Source organism: Poecilia formosa, unplaced genomic scaffold (assembly GCF_000485575.1).
Source record: "Poecilia formosa unplaced genomic scaffold, Poecilia_formosa-5.1.2 Scaffold292, whole genome shotgun sequence".
Taxonomy (NCBI): domain Eukaryota; kingdom Metazoa; phylum Chordata; class Actinopteri; order Cyprinodontiformes; family Poeciliidae; genus Poecilia; species Poecilia formosa.
The window spans coordinates 223,677-249,401 of record NW_006800231.1 but is presented as its reverse complement, the minus strand read 5'-3'; the positions used below and the strand labels follow the sequence as shown (position 1 = coordinate 249,401).

The 25,725-nt window shown below is 41.8% G+C and overlaps 2 protein-coding genes and 1 long non-coding RNA gene across 4 annotated transcripts; 2 read left to right on the top strand and 1 right to left on the bottom strand.

Moving 5' to 3' along the window:
* Positions 1-420: 420 nt before the first annotated feature.
* On the top strand, positions 421-3,701 carry nopchap1 (NOP protein chaperone 1). Its single transcript, XM_007572013.2, has 4 exons — positions 421-565; positions 1,263-1,337; positions 1,413-1,546; positions 2,696-3,701. The coding sequence occupies exons 1-4, from the start codon at positions 436-438 to the stop codon at positions 2,882-2,884; spliced, it is 528 nt and encodes a 175-aa protein (XP_007572075.1). The 5' UTR covers positions 421-435; the 3' UTR covers positions 2,885-3,701.
* Positions 3,702-5,884: 2,183 nt separating this feature from the next.
* Positions 5,885-23,149, bottom strand: aldh1l2 (aldehyde dehydrogenase 1 family, member L2). Of its 2 annotated transcripts, XM_007572012.2 has the most exons (24): positions 22,886-23,149; positions 20,932-21,076; positions 18,330-18,564; positions 17,041-17,206; positions 16,868-16,969; positions 16,265-16,354; positions 14,233-14,367; positions 13,968-14,093; positions 13,782-13,873; positions 13,233-13,380; positions 13,113-13,145; positions 12,859-12,945; positions 12,609-12,736; positions 12,025-12,175; positions 11,866-11,936; positions 11,677-11,782; positions 11,397-11,484; positions 11,218-11,311; positions 11,039-11,138; positions 9,960-10,058; positions 8,295-8,460; positions 7,957-8,062; positions 7,660-7,859; positions 5,885-7,469 (listed from the first exon to the last, which is right to left on the bottom strand). In XM_007572012.2, exons 1-24 carry the CDS (start codon positions 22,931-22,933, stop codon positions 7,414-7,416), a joined length of 2,772 nt encoding a protein of 923 aa, XP_007572074.1. In that variant the 5' UTR covers positions 22,934-23,149; the 3' UTR covers positions 5,885-7,413. The 2 variants fall into 2 exon arrangements, with proteins under 2 accessions (XP_007572074.1, XP_007572073.1); XM_007572011.2 differs by lacking the exon at positions 12,859-12,945 and having other exon boundaries at positions 13,026-13,145.
* On the top strand, positions 18,518-25,037 carry LOC107838664 (uncharacterized). The gene is made up of 2 exons (XR_001664741.1): positions 18,518-18,605; positions 24,808-25,037. It is a non-coding gene; the product is annotated as an uncharacterized LOC107838664 (long non-coding RNA).
* Positions 25,038-25,725: the final 688 nt, after the last annotated feature.

The following is a 25,725-nucleotide window of genomic DNA, read 5'->3' as shown; positions in this document are numbered from 1 at the left end:
CACTGGTCAAAGATAAACAAGTTAATGCTACACTTCACAGAGATTATCAAAAACATCAGATTTCTCAAACTTTTACACTAGAAGAATCTTAAGCTTAGAACTACAATAATATGTGAAGTAAAAAAACGATTAGAGTGATACCTCTTACCATACAGTCTCTCTTAGCCAGACCAAACAAAAAGTGCCACACAGCTATTTGGATTGTAGTATGTCAGAGAAAACGACGGAGTGCACGTTGTTGAGAAAAAAACGAACAAACCGACAAATATTACAATTGATTTAAATGTGAAGAAGCTTAATAAGGGCTTTATTTATTTATTTATTTATTTATTTATTTTTAAGTAGACTCTGAAATCAATTTTTGAATAAAGATTTGCTTTAGCTTCAGTAGTCTTCCTAAACAGTAGGTGGTGCTAAACAAATATAAGTGTGGTGATGTCCGGAAATCATAGCCAGGTGTTAGCTACATGTGTTGCACATGCCGAGTTAAACTTTCTTTCCAACATGGACCTAAACACGAAGAAAAACATTTCCCAGTCTTTACTGTCTTGTGGAAACGATGGAGGTCTGAATTTTTTCTTCACTATCAATGAATTAGTGGATCTTGAATAATAACAATGAAGGATATTTCTATTCTATAAAACACCGTTTACTGTGAGAAGCTAATCTAACGGTGTACTGGCCTTTTCAGGAATAGGGTCAATGGCGCTAAAAACATGTTTTAAGAAATTTTTCTCAGCGTTATCTACTGGCTATAAGTAAACAGCAGGTGTTGTTTTCCCATGTTTTGGTGGGCGCTAACTGCGGAAGCAATAGTTTTGACAACGTCCTTATTATAATAGAAATAGAAAATTGTGCAGTTTTTCGATGTTTTTCTTGCATGGAAAAACTGCACGAAAACATAAGTAGTTAGCTCGTCCTGTTTAATTCCTTAAAACCTGGCTAAACGTTGGCTAGAAATAAACTGTTGTAGTTCTTCAACTTATTGTTTTCCAAAAAGAGTTATGAGAAATGATTACAGTTGTGACAGAGCCTCCTGCAGCAATCTATGTTGCACTAAAGAAGATCTGTTCATATAATTATCACCTTTGGACATTTGGGATGAGAGGATATTTTCTGCAGAAGGCTTAGAATCCTACAAATATTACTGTTTCTAAAAACATCAGTATTTCCACCGTAACATAAAAAAGATAAAAGTGATGTTAAAAAGTTTCCTCTTCTTCCTCTTGTCTCTCTTTGACCTGCTGCTGTTTTTCCTCCAGGCCTCAGTGAGAAGCTCCTCCTGAAGCCCAGAGCGGGCCGATCCCTGCAGACGGAGCGGGTGCCAAGGAGCAGTGGTGAGACCTCCTCCTGAAATATCTGGCCTTAAGTTTGCCTGTAACATTTACATTCAAACCTTTTCTGCCCTTCAGTCCTGGAGCGCCTGCAGAGCTTTCTGCCTCGGATGGCTGAGGCCAACGAGAAGCTGAAGCAGCAGCTGGAGGAGGCTCCTGAAGGACACTTTGACATCCAGAACGTGGATGAGGCAGAACGGGTCATAGAGATGGTGAGTGTCACTCAGTCAGATCAGGTGTGTGTGTGTGCGCATGTGTGTGCGCGCGCTACAGCCTTCAGCTTATGAGTGTTTAAAGTTAAGAGCAACACTTGTTTGATGGGCTGTGCATAAGACTGACGTGACACTGATATAAACATGACATCAGTCTTCATAAATTACTTACTTAATAAGAATAAGGTAACTTTTAATGGACTTTTAATGCAACTTTGCATTAAAGGTGTTATTTACTGAATGACACTTTATGACTCCTTAAAGTTCATAACAGGTGTTATGTCATGTTTATAATGGTGTCAGATGTAATCGCAGCAAAAGGTGGCGCTACAAAGGATTAAAGCAAGGGGCCCAAATAATATTGCACGCCCCACTTTGCAGTTTTTTATTTTCTAAAAAAGTTTAAAATATCCAATAGATTTCGTTCCACCTCACGATTGTGTCCCACTTGTTGTTGTTTCTTCACAAAATAATAATTTTAGATCTTTATGTTTGAAGCCTGAAAAGCAGCAATAGGATATAAATCCAAGCTTGGATATAAAACAGCAAACACTGCATGGAAGCTCTTAGCAGAGACAGCTTCCTGGTTCTGCAGGTTTTCTTCCAGGATTAGTGATGGTTTACAGCTCCATCCTTCTTGCTGTGAACTCTGACTAGCTTTTTTGGAAAATCAAGTGGAAAGATTAAAGGTAGGCAAGGAAGAGGAATAATGTGAGATGCAAAAAGAGCACCTGTCATGTATTGAGTTCATATAGCATAGAGTGGATGGACATACTTTTCTGTAGTAACACATTGAATTTATTTATGTATTTGCTATTGGTCTAAAATATTAGAATTTTATGAGACATTCAGTGTTTTCTGTGAGCCATAAGTTTCACTTTTTGAATTGCAGAAACAAATTAACCTTTTCCGATCTTCTAGTTTGCTGAGCTCCACCTGTAGGCCTGTCAGATTAGTTTCCTCCTTCAGAGGTTATCACCTGGTAAAATGATCAAAACCTCCTGGGAACATTGACATCAGTTATACAAATCCCCCCATAATGTTTGACAGAGGCAAAGCACTCGTCAGACTAGCGGTTTTCTGCAGACATTAGTGGACGTTCCGTTGTTTTTGTGTTCAGATAAAGATCATGTGCTCCTGTCTGTCCAGGATGTAGCTGTGGTGGAGCTGAACGAGTCGGGCAGCGAATCAGAAGAAGAGGAGGAGACGTCCGAGTCCGAGTCTGAGTCTGAGTCTGAGGAAGACGTCGCTGAGATCAGAGAGATGAACCTCAAACTGCCTGGAGACAGAGGGAACAAAAAGGCCAGCATCCAGGTCCTGGAGCAGGGAAGGGAGTAGGAGAGTCAGCTGCAGAGTTCTGTTGGACGGTTAGCAGAATGCTCCAGAGTACAGAGTAGCAGCTTTTCATTATCCCTATGGGAGTTTTTATAAACGGATGATGGGACTACCTCATCCAGATTGGCCTTCCACTGATGATCAGTGAGTCCTTTCTTGAGTTTAGGCCCAAACCTGCAGGTTCCTAATGTTGTACACTTTCTGCTATCATTTAAGTGCAACATTCTACTTTTGCATTTCCTGTCAGAGTACATAAGCGAATGAGAAAAGCATTCATTGGGGAAGCTTCCTCTCAAGAAACTTGACGATATCTTATAGGGACAACAATCAATAGTACACAACACCTCAGGCCCACTGATGAGCACGGTGGAGGAGCTGTCATGCTGTGGGCCTGTTTCTTTTCTAGAAGCCCTAGGAGTCATGTCATGTTGTGTGTGGCAGTCAAGAGATCTGTAATGGGTCTTCATTGAGTTGCTCAAGAGGACCGTCGTCAAATCAGAACAAAATCAAACTTCTTACATGACTGTATCCGTTCAGAGAACAGCTCCAGTAGAGAACCTTTGGGCTGACAGACAGCTTCAGACGACATCCAGGACTATGGAGGATGTGCAGAGGTCATGTAACAACCGGTCACTGGTAAACCTTATGGACGACTGTTTGCCAAGGTTTACTTTGTGCGATTTTATAAGAGAAGTACTGTCCTCCTACATAAATGAATGGCAGTTTCTGTGGAACATATCTTCTGTAAATAATGTTCTGCTTAAAGTGCTTTTTCCCCCCAATTTGGTAAATATGATCTAATTAAAGGTTTGATTTTTATAATTGTTTCATTTGACATTTTACTGGTTAAGGTCAAGGTCAAGTTAGATGTATGTGGAAATTATTTATGCATTTTAACCCAAGAGTCACATTATGGAAAAAAGTCTATGATGAGTTTGGATCCAACTATCTGGCTGTATGTTGCTGTTGGATACCATCATAGCCATCCTCCTTTAACATCATCCATATACTCATTGGTTCCAGCTGTGGTCCACATGGTGGCTCTGAAAACCACTAAGTCTCCATGCATCACTGGATTTTCTGAGCTGTACATCATCACCACAAAAATCACACAGGAATACTTAAGCACTCAGAGTTACTGTTTATTCAGTGGACAGCGTCACATTTTCCTTAGAGTAAGAAAACACTCCCTTACTGCCTTTCACAGTAGAAAACGTTCTTCACTTTGTGAAATTAGTAATGGATAAAACATCTATATGGCATTACTGTGATGAATACAGTGAAGTGTTTGGACATTTTTACACAACAAAGAAAACATGAAACATATTAAAATTGTATCTTTATTTTGTAAGAAATAGTCAAAAACAATTAATTTTGAAAAAGAGGGGAGGAAAAGAGGATTTTTTTTACATCTCGATGGTGTTTGATGGTAAAAACAGCACACAGGAGATTTATGCGATGACCAGTGTCACCCACATTACAAAATTTCTTGTTTGCTGTGGTGGTTAGTTGACAGAAGAATAGGGACAAGCTCTGGTTTTATCCTGTTGGGACTGTTTTTGAGAGGGTCTACTAGAGCAGGGGTGGCCAAGTCCAGTCCTCGAGAGCTGCCATCCTGCAAGTTTCAGATGCATCCCTGCTTCAACACACCTGAATCAAATGACTGGCTCGTTATCAGGCCTCTGTAGAGCTGATCCCGGTCTGTTGGAGTAAGGATACTTCTAAAACTTGCAGGATGGTGGCTCTCGAGGACTGGACTTGGCCACCCCTGTACTAGAGGAAGGCACAGAGCAACCCGATCAGTAACGGTTGCCCCTTTCGACTCCTTCTTGGCTGAGCTAAAGAGCTGCTGTAGCTAAAGGTTCCCGTCATTGGGCTGCAGAACTGAGATCCTCAGGAGGTCATGTATCACCACACCATCAGAATACATAACACCAACAGTCGGTTAGACTAAGAGCCTGGCTGAGTGGATTGTACCGTCTGTGGCATGTTGCACATCTGGTAGTTTGGGTGACTGTACACTATGGTACATTTTATTTTGTCTTTACTGTATTTTGTGTTAATTGGACAAAATAATTTTCCTGCAGGGATCAATAAAATAATCTTGACATTTGAAAACAACTAAACTGTGACAGTAGTTAGACTCCCTTTCTACTTGTTACTCCTAACACCATCACCACAGGAACAATACAAGTAGCTCCTGTATCAATGTATTAATGATTTGGTCTTTGCCAGGTTTTACATTTTATTACCCTAATAATTAACCAATGAAGCCAAAATGAAAGTTTGAAAATAAAAAACTAGGCACACCCTCTAAGCCAGGGGTGTCCAAAGTCGGTCTTCGAGGGCCAGCATCCTGGATGTTTTAGTTCTCTCCTTGGTTTAACACACCTGCATCAAATGATGGCTCGTTAGAAGGCCTAAGGAGAACATTGACTTGCTGAGGAGGTTGTTACAACCACTAGGGAGAGAACTTTAGTTTAACATGCAGGTTGCCGGCCCTCGAGGACCTACTTTGGGCAACCATGCTCTAAACATCTACTGTATATGTTTAGAGCATATAGATGTTCTAAACATCTATATGCTCAAAAGCCTAGATTTTAAAGAGGGTGGTGTTTGAGTTGGGAGACGGCTCACTGCCCATGGCGACATTCTGTCAAGGGGCAACACAAGCTATTAAGAAAACATAAATAACCACAGTCATTATTCTGCTGATATGATGAATCTAGAAATGTCAAGCTTTGCAATAACATTCACAGTGAAAGAGAGACTGTACCGGCTGCTGTGTCTTCCTAAATGCTAAGCTGAGGCTGCAGATGGTGCAGGGGAAGAGCTGCACAGAGAGCAGCTCAAATGGCAGTCCTTCAATTTTATCTTAAGTCACTGACTTTAACTCCTTTTTGGACTAAATATATGTCGTCAAGAAAAACTGAAGGCATCAGGAACAACATTGGAGAGTGAGTTCAGTAGGACACAATCACAATACTCATCTGATCCATTACAACTGTGAAGGCGGAGTTTATTTCACAGAACTATGGATAAATGCTTATAGTTAAATAACTTGAGACTTCCCTACGTGGCAAGTTTGCTTAGTTCAATCCAATGTAGAATTGGCTGTATTTGACTAAAAATGCATACAGATACACTGGATCATGAAAACATTCACTTTGTCCAAGAGTGAAGAACTGTTCAGTTTCTGCTATAACACACAACAGCTCAAAGGCTTCCTTTGACATTATGGCCCATTACTGGGACCAAAATTAAGACTATTGCAAACCCAGTAGTGTCTACTTCCTTGTCGCAGGTATAACAGGTTTGGTACAGTGTGTGATGTCGAGCCACCACACTGCAGGAGCAGGAGCAACACACCACACATGAACTGATTTCACTCAACAACATTCAGATGTCAGACGGGAAATCTCGCACAACCTTTCGAGACCAAACATGAGTTCAGAGTAAACAAACATGGCTGACTGGGAAGAAGCAACGGCGATGGATTGTTTATCAGAGAAAAAAAATATACAAAAAAACTAATTTCTGACATCCACTGGTCTTTCTGGATTTGTCATCTTTATTTAGGATTCCATGCATGTTTCCGTAGCCTCGCATTCTGAGTGGTTCCATGTCACATTCAACAGGCTGCGTTCTGGTTTCAAATTCAAAAATACTTTATTAATCCCAAAGGGAAATTAAATGTTGTTGTAACTCATTAATTTAGATTCTTCAGAGTTATTGAAGACAGTGCTGGCTGTTGTTTGTCCTCAGGGAACATCACGCACAGCTTTGCGACATTGGGCCAAGACAATCCAACATGTTGAATATTCCTGATTTTAGTTTGGAGCGATTCCAACATCCTTCCAAATGGACTCCATTCACTCTTAGCACACCACACAAGGTAGGAATACCTCTTATTAATCAGGTAGTACTTATTGTCAGAAAGGGGAAATTGGGACAAAAATCAGCATAAAAATCTTCCTGTGTGAACTGCTACTGAAATGAGTAGTCTCCTTCTCATTTCCGTAGCAGGCTTTGGAATGGATGTCATCTCCTGTGACAAGGAATAGCCACCGCTGGGTGGGCAATAGTCTCCGTTTTGGCTCTTAATTCCGTGAAACAGGGTCAAGAAACGGTACAATGGGAAAACTGAAGGCAGCTTGACAAGTTCATGATGCCGAGAAAGGCCAAACATTGTAAGGAGTGATGTCTTTAAGCTCACAGTATTTTCTTCTTTCTCCATTGCTTAACCCTGAAGAACCTTGATTTTGCAAACACCGTCAACCAAAGCTTTGCTTCCCACAGGTGGGGGGGTGGCATCAATGTAAGACTTTCAATGCAAGTTCACATGTATAAAACAACAACAAAAACCTTCCCTTTGTTCAAGATATGTGTAATATTTCCAAGAAAGCTCAAGTGGCCCAGAAGAACAACGGAGTTCTCTGTAGCTGCTGGTACAGTCCAGGTGAAAATGTGCATGAGCTCCTTTTCTTTCAGCAAGTGAGTCAGAGTTCATTGTAAATGAATAAACTGGTGGTTCAGTACTCAACAGTCACTGCTTTGGTTTTGAGGTATTCCAAGAGGGCGTCCTCTCCTGTGGACAAGACAGAAATACTTTAGGATTTTTTCAACTCGAGGTTCATGAATAGATTCAGCAACTCTACCCTTGTCTCTGTGAGAGTACATGGGGTTTGTTAAAGTATAAAAGCTAATGACGGCTACTTGTTTTTTTTTTTTTTATTATTATTATTATATTTCACCAAGTAGCACATTTTTTTACTGACCAAGGTCTTTGCCGAAGCCCGACTGCTTGAAGCCTCCAAAAGGCGAGGCGACATCGGTCTTGTTGTAGGTGTTTACGAATACGGTTCCAGCCTCCAGTCGCTCGCTGACATACATGGCTTTGCTGATGTCCTGTGTGAACACGCCTGAGGCCAGGCCATACTCTGTGTCATTGGCTCTCTGAAGCACACCGTCCACATCGCTGTGTCAGATGGAGGAGAGGAAAGAAGGAGTCAGACTTCGGTTAACTCAAACCATACAGTAATTGCAAAGATTAATCCTCCTCCCCTTTAACTTACCCATCTTTGAATTTGGACACAACCATGACAGGACCGAAGGACTCTTCTTTAGCAATGAACATGTGGTCCTCTACATCAGTGAACACAGTGGGCTCCATGAAGAAACCTGGAGGACAAGGAGAAACAGACTTGAACTAAGCTATTACCTCTGGCTTGATCATGTCTTAACCACTCCTCAACAATCCAGGATGAGGAGTTTTAACTCTGAAACAGAAGTCACAACATGTTTTAATACTATGTACGAGTTACAAAAACAGTTGCCAGCAAAAGTCTGATTTGCCCAACTGTCTGTTCTGGCATAAGATCCATCAGGAAAGCCAGTAAAATGTGTGCTGTACCTGGCCTGTCGACTTGTTTGCCTCCATACACCAGTGTGGCTCCCTCCTTCACTCCTGTCTCGCAGTACTCCAGCAGTTTGTCCAGGTGAGCTTTGTGGTTTTGGGGACCGTGGTCTGTGGAGCGGTCCAGAGGGTCTCCAATCTTCATCTTCTTGATCTCCTCTACCTAAGAGAGTTTAAAGACACAAAAAGACCAGCTTTAATATAAACAAATTAATTACACATGTTCTGTTTATTTTATACATAATAGACTCCATGGTGAATTGGTATTTGAAAGCTACTTTCTTGTACTGACATACCCACAGACAAGCTGCTACAGTGGACTCTGGTGTAGCGCTCCATACACTGACCTCTACTGGCGGAGAAGTGTAAGTTCATAGTAAAAGTTTTCAAATGTACAGTACATGGCTGCTGCCAACAAACATCTATGTGACCCTGTTACCCTACCAGGTAACAGTTATTGGTAACATCGACTAAAATCTATTAACTAATATAATAGTTGGATGTTTTAAAGAACTGATCTGATGTTGGGAGGAAGTCATTCATTTGTTAAGGTGGCCATCATACATCACTGGATACTTTAAGTGACTTTTTACTAATTCTGGTATTATAATGTCCTTGAAAATACTTCAACAGTAACTGTTTCTATTGTGCGGTTTGTTTTGGCCAAATCAACTGACCCGTACCACTTCACCTGTAGGTCCACTGGACCCTGATACAGTACTGGCATCACACTCTGTTGATTGGGGGACAGAAAAACATCACTGCGTGTGACAAGAACAAGACACACTAGAGAGTCACGTAAAGCTGAGTTGGGTGTTTGGGTTTAACCCTGTCTGCCCAGTGAGAGTTCAACTGGAGGTGAAAACGCTGTCAGACCATGAAACGCCGTACTGAACCGCACCAATCCATGCCACACTGCTCAGTCAAAAAGAGGCAATAAAGCCCCACATCAGGGGTGGGCAACTCTAGACCTTGATGGACCGAGTCTTGCGACTTTTAGATGCGTCTCTACTTCAATATCCTCAAATAATGAGGTCATTAGCAGGACTCTGGAGAAGTTGACCGCACTTAGAAGGTGATTCATTTATTTGAGTGAAGTGTGTTGGACCAGGGAAACATCTCAGAGTTACAGGACACCGGTCCTCGATGACTGGGATTGTCCACCTCTGCCCTACAGTTACTGGGGCTAATTAAGTCAGTTCTCAGGGACAGGAGTCCTGCTGCTGTCTTAAGTCCAACACACTAGAATCAAATGGCTAAATTTCCTCCTTCGAATGCAGTCAGGTTCTACAAAGTTCTGTTTATGACATGATGTCTGATTTAGGTGTGCTAAGAAGCAGAATCATCTGAAAGTTGCTAAGAAGCAGAATCATCTGAAAGTTGCTAAGAAGCAGAATCATCTGAAAGTTGCTAAGAAGCAGAATCATCTGAAAGTTGCAGGACACCAGCCTTCGACGGAAGCTCCGACGTGCCTATGAATGCCTCTCAGCAAATGAAGGATTATGGTTCCCAGTCTCTGTCCTCAAAGGCTGGTCTCCAATCTATCCCAAACCATGAAATGATTGGTTTATTACCCGGCCTCTGCAGAATTTGGCGACAGCGACGGGTGTGAAAGGAAGCATTCCTTTACTGCACAGCTTGTCAGTGTTGAGGTATACTCACCACTCGGCTGATGTACTCATCATGGATGGACTCCTCCACAAACAGGCGTCCAGCAGCAATGCAGTTCTCCCCTTTGTTGAAAAACACTGAGCTCATGCCCTGCAGAAAGCACACGGGTTATGGAATGGATCATGTTGGACTCAATTAAACTGAACCCGTTGATGATTCTTCTAAATTTTTTTCTGAATTAGATAGGAAAACAAGTTCTGTAATTTCTACTTTGCTAGTAGCTAAGACGTTTGGATTAGTAATGTTTCCCTGGGTTATACTTGAGGCCAGCAGCCAGACTTCAAAATGAGAAGCAGAAGAGAACATGCTACTTTAAGTAGACAAGTGGAAATAAGCGAAAACACTTTGGGTCTAAACATACACATATGTGATGTAACAGCAATAAATAAAAGCCTTTTCGGTCCTTCCAACAGAAATGTAAAGATGTTGCGTTTACTAAACTCACCACGGACTTTAACTAGAACTGTGAGCTACAGTCAGATGAGACAAAGGTTGAGCTTCAGTGTTCCTAGGACTGGAACTTTTCTTGCTTTTTTAACACTTTCCAAACCTTAAAAACTTAAATCAGACCTAAACTTTGTAAGAAGCCAGATTTTAAACATAAATGTAGTAGACTTTGGCAGTGAACTATAGTAGGTATCAGGATGATAATCACATCACCTTCATGTAATATTCTAAAAACAAACTACATATAGTACCACTGGCAAAGACATCGGATTTTACCTCATTGAAACAAAATATTCAAAAAGAGGTTAAGTTTTTCTTTGATTTTTTTTCTTTTAGACAGAAAAGTGTCTTTATCCATAATCACTGTTTTACCAGGGTTCCTCCAACTCATTTCTCTTCATCTTAAAATAGAAAATACTGAAGTTTGCGATTTCTGAATAGTAGGAAGGGAAGGAACTAACGACAAATGGGAAGGGAGGAAGAACTTAAGAAAGAAATGGAGGTAGAAAAACAAAAATGGAAAGACAAATAGAAGAAAATACCCTGGACTGCATTGGAATCCACTTGTGTTAAAAAAAGCTACCAAACTAAAAAGCCTCTTTTCCAGATGGATGTTCTCTCACCATGCGAACCGCCTTGTCCATGTCGCAGTCGCTGAAGATGATGAGGGGAGATTTTCCCCCCAGCTCCAGAGAAACCTTCTTCAGGTTGCTAAGCGCACAGCTGCAGGGAGGAACCGTGGAGAGAAACCGTGAGGAAGGCAACATGCTGATGAAATCAGTGAGCCAGCCTCCCCTCTTACCTCTTCATGATCTGTTTGCCGATTGGAGTGGAGCCGGTGAAGCCCAGCTTGCGGATGTCCGGGTGGTCAGAGAGTCTCTGACCCACCATGCCACCTGGAAGAGAAAACAACCAATCAGAGTGACGCTCCTTCATGTAATCCATTCTGATTTGCTGTTTATGCATCAATGCTAATTTTACCTGAGCCTGGCAGTATATTGATGACTCCTTTTGGGATTCCAGCTTTCACAGAAAGCTCAGCAAACTTCAGAGCGGTCAGAGGAGTTACCTGGAAACATGGCAGAGGTGCAGTTAATGGAGACTATAAACCTGCAAAATACAAAACTTTATTTGGCTCCTGCTCATTCAGAGGTCCTCATATGTCGAACAGTTTACCATTGCATATGCAGCTTAATGACTATTTAATGTATTCTTTCTGAAACTGAAACAGGAAAGAATCCAGAGGATGAAATGTCTGCACCTGAGCAGGTTTAAGGACCAGCGTGTTTCCAGCTGCCAGACAGGCTGCGCTCTTCCAGGCCAGCATCATCAGAGGGTAGTTCCATGGAATAACTATGGCACAAACTCTAGTATATAGAAAATAAAAAAGAAAAACATAGTGAAATACATCTTCACAACAGAAACCGAGTCAGCGTTGGTCAGGCTCTACCCAAGAGGTTCTTTCTTGGTGAAGGTCAGATTCCGGTTGGGTCTGGCTTGGTTGATGGGGATCGTCTTGCCCTGCAGCAAACAGAACCGCATCATAGTGTCTCTTAGTGTCTCATAGTCTGAGACCAGAAAAACGTGTCCGTAACAGTTGGTAGCTTGCCTGGATTTTGTCACACCAGCCTGCAAAGTAGCGGAACGTCTGTATGGACATGCCCACGTGTGTCTTCAGGGCGAGCGTGTAAACGGCTCCTGAGTCAATGGACTCAATAGTGGCCAGCTCCTCCTGGTGTTCCTCCATCAGGTCAGCAAGCCTGAAGGGAGAAAAGGAAGTAAAGGTCAAAGGTCAGCTACCATCATTGTATTTGGATGGGTGATGAATAACTATAAGTAGAACCACAGAAGGACATTTTAAAATTTGAAGCTGGGACGCACCAAAAACTATTTAAATAATCCAGTTTATTGTGCTTAAAAAAAATCTGAATCAGCAGGTTGGAGATTTAAACCTCTGGTCACCGCTTCTCTGAAAAATACTGGATAACTTTATATGTTTATTAAAACAGAAGATGTACATAAACATGTAAAAATGATTGGACTAAATGTAAAACTGAAAAATAATGTACGTTTGCATTCCAAAAAATGTAGGTAAATGGCCTGCTAAGACAAAAACGGAGGAGCAAAAAAAAATGCATAGAGATTGTTCTGACCAAACTGATCCTCTGGCTTCCAGTAGGAGGAGCTACTTACTTATAGAGCAGACTTCCTCTGTCTCTGGGGTTCATCCTGCCCCACGGCCCAGAATCAAAAGCTTCTTTAGCAGCAGCCACGGCCCGGTCCACGTCTGCCACTGACGCATACGACACCTTACAGATCACCTGCAGAGGAAACAGTCGGATGATGTGGATGGATGGATGGATGGATGGATGGATGGATGGATGGATGGATGGATAGATGGATGGATGGATGGATGGATGGATGGATGGATGGATGGACTTACAGATCCATCGGTTGGATTAATGGTGTCGTAGCTCTTGCCATTTTCTGCATCCTCAAACTTTCCGTCGATGAAGCACTGGTACGGCATGTNTGGATGGATGGATGGATGGATGGATGGATGGATGGATGGATGGATGGATGGATGGATGGATGGATGGATGCACTTACAGATCCATCGGTTGGATTAATGGTGTCGTAGCTCTTGCCATTTTCTGCATCCTCAAACTTTCCGTCGATGAAGCACTGGTACGGCATGTTCACCGTCATGTTGTTCACTTCTCTGGTTGCCTACGAAGATGAAGAGGAAACAGAAAGACGAAGGTTTCACCTGACTTCCAGATCTTCGCTCTGTTTCCGTCAGACCGTCAGACTCACGTAGTCAACGACCAGCTCCTCCTCCTGGTCCTCCCCTCGGAGCTTGCGGACGAACATCTGGATGAAGTCGTGGAAGGTGGTGGCCATGTACACGTCCTCGTTTTGCAGCTGGACGCCTGCACACTTCTGCCTGACCTCCTCCACTAACCTGCAGACGGAAAGGACGCCTCTTCATTGGTCCGAACCGCAGCCACACAAAAACTGACAGAACTCCTGCATGTTGGGGCCACTGCTGCTGGTTCATCGAGAAATAGAATTCTAGAATGTATTCAGATGATTCTAATCATTTCTTTAAAAAAACGTTTCCAGCTTCATGGAATTTGGCGAGCCCACATCGGCGTCAAAATTGTAATTGTTTGCTGAAACTAAATATTACTTTGAATCTGTTCAGGAAACTTGGATTAGCCTCAGTCAGAGAGCAACTGGATGACAAATCAGAGTGGTTGGATGTTACGCCGTTAAAGGACCAGCTGCATGGATTTTATTTTTTATCTCTTTACCGTATAAGATGTGACAGATTCCAGCCCAACACTGGCCCTTCTGTCTCACCTAACAACGTCCATGGAAGCGGCTCCGGACTTGAAGAAGTCTGTCGTTTCCTCGATGGCGCCCACATTGCTGAGGATTCCCTTCCAGATGTTCTTTGAATAAACAACAAAAACTGTTTATTTTTTCTTCAGTCTAGTCTATGCACCAAAAGGTCACAGTGGTAACCTAACGGCATGTTGTGCTTGCCCTGATTTCCTCAGCCATCTTCTTCTCATCGTCAGTCAGCTCCACACTGGAGCTTTCTCCTGAGGAGAAGTACTTGGAAGCAGGAATCATCTTTCCGTCTTCAAACTGCAGATTCTTCACCAGGAGCTGCCGGTCAAACAACAGCCAGGTTAAAAGCACGGCGGCGAGATCACGCCAACACATCAGAGTTTGTTTGAACAAGCGGCCGTATCTGCTGCTGTTTGCTCTGGATGCTTGTTTAGAGTTGTGAGGAAGGAGAACTCACGGCGTTCCCGTCGGTTCCGTACAGAACCAGCCCGGCCTTGGTGACGAGGCCGGGTTGGGAAGCCCCCTCGATTTCCAGGGCCTGACCGGCAGGTACCGAGCCCCCCAACATAGACGAGCCGTAAAGGGTCACAGGCTGCAGAAAGGCACAGATAAGCAGTTTGAACAGAAACGCTGCTTTGTAAAAGTATTCATACCCACAAGACTTTTTCATGGATCTTTTTCAACAAACCTCGGCATTTGGTTTTATGTGACAGACCAACATGTTGATGCACAACTTTGTGTTGGTTTTTTGTTGCATTTTTTTAACAAATAAAAATCAGGAATGTGTAGTGGATTTAACACCTCCAAATAAAACAACCAGGAGAAAGCAGTCCATCTGTGTGTCATTTAATCTCAGCAGATTTGTGTGTTTTTTGTAGAAATTCTCCATGGTGGAGCTGCACAATAGAGATGGCAATAATGGTAACCATAGAAATGGTGACATCAGTTACCATATTTGCTTTTCCTCTCTTTCCCATCTACTCTTCCATCACTTTTTACTTTTACCATTTTGGAAATATCCAAACTAATGACACATTGAATATATTAGCCAATAATTACTGGTCTCCAAACAGCCCCATGTGACATGAACATTTCACACACTGATATTGCAATGCTGATGCTGATGCTGATGCTGATGATGATGATGATGGTATACTGCCAGTAGGCAGTATGTGGTGCCGGGGGTGAAGGTTCACCTTCCAGCAGGATAGCAACCCTAAGACTACAGTCCGAGCTACAATGACATTGTTAAAATCAAAGCACAGTCGTGTGTTAGAATCGACCAAAGTTCAAACCCAAACCCACATCAAACTCCTGTAGACTTACACCAACAGAGTTGTTGCTGTGTTTTCAGTGAAAATTGGTTCATCAAAGGATTGATTCAGCCTTCAGGGGTGTCCAAACTTTTTGGAACATGAGCCAGAGTCCCAAAGTTGAAAGTACTCAGGGGCCATATTGTTTCTCCAACAAATCATTTTGTTATGAACTTTTTTATCTGGTCGTCTTAATTAAAGTCAGACAGTTTCCCAATGTTTTAAGATTTTTTTCAGTGTATTTGGTCTAGTCTGTTATGTCAAACTTTGTTTTATTTCAATCAATCAAACAATCAATCAAGCAATCAATTTTAGCTATAAAGCATCCTTCATGTTGGAGGCCGCTCACTGGAAACACATAAAGGGTATTTCTGAACTGGGTTTGAACCGTCCAGGGTTACAGTCTGCAGGTGCAAATACCAGAGTTTTGAAGTAAACTGAAACTGGTGGGATTCTCCCTTTTTCTCGAATCTTTGTAAGAGTGGTGGATATTAAAAGCGATGTACCTTCATCTTTTTTTCACTTCCCTGGACTAGCCAGGGGAGTCATTGCTCATATTCTTTGCTTTATTTCTTAATAAAATAATAATCAAAATGCATTTTGATTCGTTCTTGATTGACTCAGTGTTTCACTTTAGATAAGACTTATTTATTTCCTCAACAATTCCAAACAACAAAAATTAGAACTTTTTTCAAAGAACCTCTTGTCCAAGTTTAATAGTAGAATTAATGTGCTCTAGTCCTTTATTTTTCCTGTAAAATTTCACTGAATATTTGTAGCTGTACTTACTATGACATTAGACTGAAACAGAAACGTAGCTATTATAAAAAATACACTTTCCATTAAAGTAGAATTTCATTTTTCATTGAAATTGTCATGACTAAATGACTACAGTGGCCACAGGAGGGTCAAACTGGTAACATTCTTTTAAATGCAGCAGGGGCCGCATGAAATTGTTCCGAGGGCCACACTTTGGACAGATTTAGTCTATCCAATAAAACACATCAAATGTTGTGATTATAATGTGAGAAAATGTGAAAAACTCCAAAGGGTGTGCATACTTGTGTGAGACACTCTGACCAAACAACAGAAAGACCCTCAGGCTTTATTTACCATCTGCTCTGGTCTTTTTTTTTTGTTTTGTTTTTCATTGCACATGTGTTCCAGTAAACTCACCTGACCGTCGATGACAGTCCACGCTCCGGGGACTTTGTCATGGCCGCGGATCCAGTTGTGGATGGCCTCAGCTGGCTGGGCCCAGTCCACCTGGGAGACACGGGGAGAGGCCGGAGTCAGCACTGCTGAGCGCTCACTTTATTTTCCAAAGGGGGAACCTGTGAGGGAGCCAAAACAACCCAGTGCTGCCCCCAGGGGGCCGCTTGGAGGAACAACAGGTGAAGGCCAATGCCTGTGCCGAGAATAGATCGGTGGAGCAAGCAGCCAGCGACGTTGCAAATCAGAACACGGTTAAGATCAGCTCCACCAATAGAAAAAACTAGAATGAAGCAGTCAGGAGCTGCTCTCACTCAGCTGTGTGAGCCGTGTAACAGTACCTGTCCACATGACTCTGAATCAGGCTCTTTTACTCTGAGCAGCCGGCCAACAGCTTGAACCTGATAAGTGCTGATGACTCTGGGAGCAAAAGCTGGAATGCAAGATGTAAAACTTGAGCTGGTTTAGTGTTTGATGGAAAATGACATCCACTAACTTGTCTTTAGAGTGCCGGATTTTCTTTAGACAGCGGTCATAGATAACTTTAACTCGACGGTTTGCTCTCACCCTGGAGTTGGATTTCTTCTGGATGCCCTCGTAACTCGCTCCTTCCTCTGTCTGGGGGATTCGAGGGGCCTTTCCATCAGCGATGAGCTGCACCGCCTCCACCTGACACAACAAGTAACAGTTGGTGGTATATGTCTGGGTGAAAGGGGTTGTGCTGACATTCCGCTGGTTACCATGGCTTTGATGCCCTCTGGGAAGAGGAAGCGGTTGTACAGTGTGTCCACCGTGTCGTTGGGCTCTACGCTGCATTCCCTCTGCAGCAGAATGGGGCCTGTGTCCAGGCCGTCGTCGGCCCAGAACACGCTGAAGCCAGCTTTTTTGTCACCGTGAATAAGAGTCCTGGAGACATACAGAGATTTATGAGGGATTTGAAAAGCTAACATGTCATTTAGACAACTTCAACTTGCAGGAGACTCACAGACCCAAAAACCTTAAAAAGACAGTATTATGTGTTTTCCAGGCATATAGGGACATTTCATAGCACAACCAAGTAACTAAGCCTTCAGTTGTTGTAAAAATACTATAATAGCTTGGAAGCAGCAGCTCTGAGGAAGAGCTGCGCCTAGAAGACGGAGCTAGATCCACCCAGGCGTTTTGCACAGCTGAATGGTTCCCATGGAGATCAAAGGATTTCTCAAACATGCATGAAAGAATCAAGGCAACACTCCAGGTATGTTTTTGATGAGAGAATAACATTATAACATGATGTAAGGTTTACAAAAGTTAATTTTGCATAACACTGCCCTTTTAATGCTGTAAATCAATTAATGCTAAAATTAGTTTTTGTTATGATTGTTGTATTACATACAATCCCAATAAAATACATTGAAAATGTGAAACAATTCACTGAGGGTGAATACTTTTGAATGGTACTTTATGAACCAGTGGTGATGAAGCAAATGTTACACTTAGTTTTGTAAAAAAAAAAAAAAAGAAAGAAAGAAAAACACATGAAAACACAAAGTTAGTTTGATGTATGTTTGTTTTCAAGCAACTGTAAAACCCTGGAGAATAACTCCAACAGTTTATGAAGCTCTATGAGGAAAAAAGGGTGATAAAACTATTGTACTTGATGCTTCATGGAACTATAATTAAAGTCCTGACTAAGGAGCTTGCCTTATATTATTCTAGGAAAAGCACAAATTAAAGTTTAGGTATTGTCAGATTTTGTAAAAGTTAAGTGACGGGGCAAAAAATGTGAGATTTTAAAAAAAAAAGTCCCTGTTTTTATGGGAAACAAAGAACTCAGTTTAGCAGCTGGAAACATACAGTAGTTGTTCATAATAAGTAATAACCAGGGAGGGGAACAGACAGGAAGAGATAAGAGAAGGTTAGCTTGGAACTTTTACTTTCACTTACACATTGGAGAGCACTGGGGGTTTGTGCAATATGATTCAACAGAAAAGATGACAGTAAAGTGCGACAGGTGGTCTTAATCTTCCATATGGTCTTTCTTTCTCACCAGTTGATGGCAGAAGCTCCTCTGTGCAGCGGTAAGATGGACGGGTGGTAGATGATGGAGCCGTGCTGGGGATGGTCGATTACGTTCATGGGGATGAACTGGGAGCAGAAGGGCATGACGTTGAGCTCTGCGCCCACTGACTTATACGCGTCCACCACATCTGGGATAGGCTTCCCTTTGACGCGCCACCTTGGAAACTTGAACACGGGCGTCCCGTCCTTCTCCCCTGCCACAGCTAACAGTGAGGAGGAGATGTGAGAAGTGCAGGTTGGACAGGTCAGCACTTAGGGAATCAGACTCAGAACATTCACAAATTAATTTTACGCTTTAGAGGCTTTAATGAGATTTGTTGTTACTTTAAAGGGTTCTTTCATGTTAACACATAAAAGATTCTACGCTTTTCATACTATTTTTCATAGAAATTGCTGAGAATGCAGTTTGGGTATTTTAATACAAATTGCCAGTGGCCTGGATCTGTCTATAAGGCAAAGCCTAACCACACAATGGAGGACGGTCATTTTTGACTGCTTGTATCTGCATTATGTCTATGTTATGATTAATTGAGCAGAGCTGGAGAAGAAGCTCCAATGAGTCAGTCTACATTTCTTGTGAAGAAGTCACCAAGATCCTTAAAATCCTCTACTAGGGGCAAAAACGAACAACATCTTTCCTGTTTAGGGAAATGGCCTTAGAGTTGTTGGATCTGTAGCTCACCCTGGTCACTTCATGATGGTCATAAGCTCAACAGCAGCACATCATCTACATAAAGTCAAACATAAGACCAGGAGGTTCCCAAAGCAGACACCATCCTCTCTGAAAGTACGCTTTGAGATTCTGTCCATGAACAGCCTGAACAGGATGGGTGACCAGCTGTACAATCTGTACTGGGAGTGACTCAACTTTGTTCCAAGAAAATGGACACAAACATTTCTTTGGCTGCAAGAACTTGGTAGATCTTTAAAGCATTCTTAGCGCCCAATGTTCCCTCAGTGACCCCCATCACATCTCTCAGGAGGTAGACTGAAAAACCAAACTCCCATGTTCCCCTCAGCAATACTACGACACAATCTGCTCCAGAGTTCTACAGCCAGAAAAGAAAAACAATGCTTTCATGTTCAAATAATGTTAAAGCCCTTAAAGAACTTTTGTTGATGAGATCTTTAACTATACCAGAATGTTCTCAGACATAAAAAAACAACCTTTTTGGTTAGATTCCATTGGAGTGTTTGGAAAGGTTTCAAAAGATTCCAGCAAGAGGAAAGAAATGTGATTTAATGCTCTTCATAAAGAGGAACTAGCGGTTTCAGCCAGTTCAACATAATTTAGATAAGGTTCAATACCACTTAGAACCAGATCTGCCTGCTCTATGCAGATACACACAAGTGCGATAAACTATGACAAACCTGGCAGGAAGCAGCACCTCAGGCAGCATAAACAAGCTTGTTATACTTTATATGATATGGAGGTCAAAGGACTCAACAGCCAGACATGAAAACTCTCAGGCTAGCAAATCCACAGAAACCAGAACAGAGCTGAAACAAAATCCAAACTCTACTCAGATTCTTCTGGGATATTTTCTAACCTGAATGTAAGATCTGGAAGTCTACAGCTTGCAAACGATTCATTGGTTTTTCATCTCTGTGCCTCTGCCAGCACAGACAATGGAATCACTCTGCCTTAGCTAAAACGGGATAAAGGCATGTCTTTGTCCCAGAGCACAGTGCAGTCAACACACATCTACCTCAGCCACAGCCACCTCTGCTGACCCACAGCTGAGATCCACAACAAACTCTCTGGATAGTAAGGTTTTCACAGGGGTCCTCCCAGGAAGTCTAAAAATCTACCTAATGTTGTTGTTTTTTGTGGCTCCTGTATTTGGAATCATAATATGTTTCTTAAAAAATATTTTTACAGAAAAACAGAGTAACACTGTCCCCCACTTGTCTGAAGTTAGGCAATAATTAGCAATTAGAAAAATGTTCTTATTTTCAAAACATTTTAGCTTTTGAAGCTTTATTGTTTATTGTCAATTTATAATTTACCATTACAAGAAATGACTTTTTAACAAAGTCTCAGCTTGGCTTGGATAGCTGCTTTTTCTTAATTAATAGAATTGTCACTTGAAAATTGCATTTTGTGTTGTTTTTGATTCTTTTTGTCCAGTATGAAAGTTTTTCTGATGATCTAAAAACATTTTAAAGAAACACAAAAGACAAAAAAAGAGAAATATGTAAGGAGGCAAATAATGTTTCCTGAAATGAGCATATCCACAACCCAATTCTATTTTTTCACATTGTGAAGCATATTTACAAAAGGTTGTTCATTTTTCTTCAGTTTTTATGTTGTAAGAAATTTGCTCAAGGCAGCAGCAAACCCAACTAGTTTAAACTGAAAGTTATTTTTTTGTGTTAACCTTTGATTAAAGACCTGAAACTATTTTGCTTTGCTGAACAACCTTTTGTTGTTCATACATTACTAATGTGTTGAAAATGTTTAAAAAATGAGGACCAGAAGATTAACATGTTTGCGTTAACTCTAAATTGCATCAAACAGCAACGATGTCCATAAAGTGATGACAGCAGCAGTTAAACGGTTAACTTACCCAGGGGGTCGGCCTTGCCATCTTTGTCAGGAACTGTGAACACACCCACAACCTTGTGACCCTGCTTCCTCAGGTTACTGTACACCTCTTGACCAAACAGACTCTGACCAATAATGGCCAGTTTTAGCTTATTCTGGTAGTAATGCTGGAAAGAGAACAACACAATCTGTTAGGTTTAGTGAACCTCCAATGCTTTAAAAGACCTTTTCTTACACTCTCAACATTTACATGTAGTGTTTACACTCTTACACAGTACTTCTTGCTCATTGCTTATTAGTTTTTAAACCTGGGTGGGTATGTTCCAACTAAGTGGGAACAGTTCCTAATTCATGCACACCCTTTAGCAGCCTCATATAAGGAACAATTGGTCGAATTATCCTCATGTTTTATTAAAATCATAGTCGCTTGAAAAGTCACAAACATTTCTACAAGTTTGTGGGAACAGTTCACACAGCAGTGTGAAGTTATGAATGTGGGCCTACTCCACACACATTTCAGGTTTACAACATGTGTGTGTATGGTTCACACGTCTGTTTAAAATGCACAAATATATGGATACTGTCCACACATATGTAAAGTTAACTAATATGTGAACACTTTCCACTGATTTCAACTTTACAGAGATGTGCGTACTGCCTATATAAACATAAAGTTTACAAAGTACTCCATAAAGTGTAATGTTTACAAGAATGTAAACATTACAGAGTTGACGAATATGTGGGAACTGTCCCCACACCTATTTAGTAAAGTTTACACACGTACTTAATTTCCAAACATACTATTTGTACTTTACAAACTTGTGGGAACTATCAGCACATCTGTCTAAAGTTTATATGTGGTTACAGTCCATGTGTGTGTAAACCTACAGATTTCTGCAAACAATTTGCACGCCTACACACAGTTTACAAATCTGAGTACTTTTCACCAACATCAACTTTACAAGATATGGTCCCTGAAACTTTATACAACTAAGGACACACTATGCACCTGTGTAAAGTTTTCAAAGATGTGTGTATAGTTTCCACATTCACAAACTGACAAAGATAATGCCCTATTTTAAAGCCATATAGTTTCAGTCAGTAGGTATAAGAAAATAATTACGATAATGGTATCGGTTATCAGCCAAATGAGTTTTAGTATACCGGCATTATCGAATACTGACCAAAAATTCAATATCATGCATCTGGAATGTAAGAGTAAAAAAAGTAACGTTTACAAACTTGCGGGAACTATCAACACATCTGTGTAAAGTTTACGATCTTGCAAGTGCCTGTGTTTTTATGTTCTGCAGCAGGTATCACCTTGCAAGGGAACCGATTTTTACAAGCAGACTTTTCCCTCTGGGTGAACTTAGTAATTAGTAAAAAAAAAAAAACTGGAAATGATCCCCCTAATTCAGGAATATTCAATCAAATCAAATCACACTGATGACGCTCTCAGATCGGCTCTGTGGCTGAAGGAGTCCAGAGAGTTCAAGTGCGCGCCTGGGGCCCCATCCGTCTAACAGGAGCTGCACATGTGGGGACAGTGTCAGGTTTCCTAAGCTCCCTCTCATACATGGACGTGTCAAACGCGCTCTGCTGCTACATGGCGTTTCTGCACCGCTTCATGATGCATTCAAAGCAACTACGTACAGTAGCAACAGAGTGGCTTCTGACAAACTGGTTAAAGTACCAACAGTGAGGCTGCAGCAGAGGCGACAGAGAACCTCCAGCCCTGCCTGCAGGTGCGTTACTAAGCCGTTAATCGTGTGTTACACTGCGGAGCGCGTTTCATCCAACTCCCTCCGTCTTGCACAGTTTAAGATCGCCGACGTGAAACGTAAGGAAACAACGTGGCAAACTGTCACGCTGCAGAACCGTAATCCCGCAGCTCTAACTGGGCTGCTCACATCACCAGATGCACCAGTGTGACAGTCAGCCGGGATCCGAGCTGGAAGCTCGGTGTTACTCACGGAGGAGGTGGAGAATTTCCTTAAGACTTGAGTCGCTGTCCACAGCATGATGGCGGAGTTAGTGCATATAAAAATAGATGGAAGTATGAAGGGAATATGAGGGATCCGTTCCAGCCCGCTCTGGAGCTCTGAGCGCCGCCGCCACCTCTTTATGTGTGTGTGTGTGTGTGTGTGTGTGTGTGTGTGTGTGTGTCACCGTGCGCGCGCGGTGCCAGTGTGTGATGCGAGCGCAGAGCGGGCTGGTTGGAGGCAGTTACTGTCTGTCGTCGTGGTGTGGGCTTGACGCAGCCGGTTTATACCCGCCACGGCCACGGGGCGACACGACACGACACGGCACGTACTGTACGTGCGCGATCACGCTGCGCGTTCAATACCAGGGATGCTCCTCTCCAGTGGGAGTCATGCTGCTCAGCTCTTTATCTGAGTAAATACAGCAGTCAGATTAAATCCGAGCTTTAACTAGGCCACTCAGAAAGCAGACAGTCTTGTCTGGATTTTCTGCTAGAGATTAGAATTAATTTGATAGAACAGAAACAAAGCCCGTAGCATCACATCGCCACCACCATGTTTGACTGGATGTTCCTTTCCTGAAATGCTGTTTGTTTTAAACCACTTGGTTTATCAAAAGTGAACGTTTGGTTTATCATGTTTTTGGTTGAGGCAGTTATTCCCTCTGGTTTCGCATGCTGTCCAAAGGGAGGATTTCCTCTCTGACATTTTTACATTTGGACAGTTGAAATGATGGCATGGCAAAAAGTTTAGTTGTTTTTTTACAACAAGCTGATTTGGATCACAAAAGCTCAAATAATATGTGAACTGTGACCCCAAATGGCAGAGGAGTTGGAAAGGCTTCATGGATGCAGAGCAGGAAGAAGGAGGAAGTTCAGACCATCTCTGACTCCACTGTTGCTCTGCCTGGATTTTTTTACTATGGGATGTACAGAATTGGGCCACAAATTTAAAGAGGAGCAGCAAAACTCCTCTTTAAATAGTTGATTCCAACAATTAATGGACTCAACAATTCAATCCAGGAATATCCCACTGTGGAATATCATCTCTCTGCTGCCTGGAAATTGAGCTGTTAGCATGTCATGACGGTCATAGACAGCCACACAACTACAGTGTTCAGACAAAGGCTTCTTCAGATTTGTTGAAAAATCGACTTTCTGCTCACAGCATTGCCATCCACAATGACAATATGATATGAGTTATTACATTTAATACTCCTTAGGGATGAATCAAGTATTTGAATGTGTGATTCTGCACTTCGGATCACGTTGGCCTGGAAAACTGTTTTCTTTTAACCCCAGTGGTCACTACAGTGGACAGCTGTCTAAAAGTCATTTTCTTGTGCTTCTTGTGGATTTTTATGTTATAAATGCACACAGACCACTAAAGTGGACACTAATGCATCATAAAGTACACTATCAACTACTGGCCATCAGCTGCAAATGCAAGAAATAATTTGTGATAAATCCAATATGGCCAACAAACAAAAAAGTATGCCAACCGACCCGGTTCCTCCTTCTACTTTAGACGACTCTTGCAGGTAACTTTTTTTTTTTTTTTACATCAGATAACCCCTAAAGAACAAAACAGACAACTGACAACAACTTTGTATTTGGATAAAATTACAATTGATCACCTGAAAAAAAAAAATAAATTAAATTTTTTTCCTATGTTTTTTAATGCCAAATAAAAAAAAAGGAAAAAAAAATCCTGACACAAAGGATTATAATTCATGCATGAAAGGGTTAATAAACAACCTCATTTGAAAACTGCTGCTTGTATTTACTCAGGTTATCCTTGAAGTTAACATTTTGTTTTATGATCCGAGACAAAAAGAAAAAAAAAAAAGTAAAAACAGAAGAAGTTTGTAATGGAGCGCTCAGCGTTTGCCCTTTCCGTTTTGTACCGTACAGACCGAGCTCTCAGGCTTTTGGACCGTTCACCTGCCAGAACTCCCACACAGAACAAACGGAACAAAAACACATCTGGCACCGTCTGAACTCGACTGCCCTGCACAGGTTCCTGAGGAGCAAAGGTTTGGGCGATCAGCTGACACCTGGCAGCGAAACAGAACCCCGTCTACATAATCACTCACTTCTTCTACTGAAGGAGAAATTAAATAAGCTCTGGCCTGCAGAACTTATCAGTTATTGATTTGCATTACTGATTGAACTTCTTGGCAACTGAAATGATAAAAACACTTGTAAAGTTTCTACAGTGGAGCCTCAACTAATTACAGAGCGGCTCCAGATCTAACAGTGCCTCACTAAATATAATGTTCCCCTCCTTTTTTTAGTGGAACATGGAGGCTTTAAACCTTTGATTTGGGGATGTGTCTATAAAGCTGGCACTTGGAAAGCTGATCAGATTTGATGGAAAGATGGACGCTGGAACTGGCAGAGCAAAAATGGAAGCGATTGGGTCAACACATAATCATGTGATAGAATGGCCCAGTCAAAGCCCAGAATTAAACCCAAATCAGAATATGTGCCAAGACTTGAAATTGGCTCATCAGAGCAACTTTCCATCCAATTAGTTTGAGGTTAAGGTCATTTTTAAAAGACAGATAGACAAAAGAATGTCAGTAGAAACGTCTGCCTGACAGAGCAGCCCTCCCTGCTCAGACCCTTCAGACTAGCCAGTTGCAATTAGCAAACAGCTGGAACACCTGGTGGAGCTGCACATCTCCTGAGCTCATTATAGGAGCCATTTCTCAGTGAAACGCTGGTAAAACGTTGTTAAAGGGTTAATAGAGGAACCACGTTGTAATGACTTCCTGGAGGCGGAGCTTCAGAAAAAGCAGGAGTTTCTTAAAGAGACAGAGGAAAAAT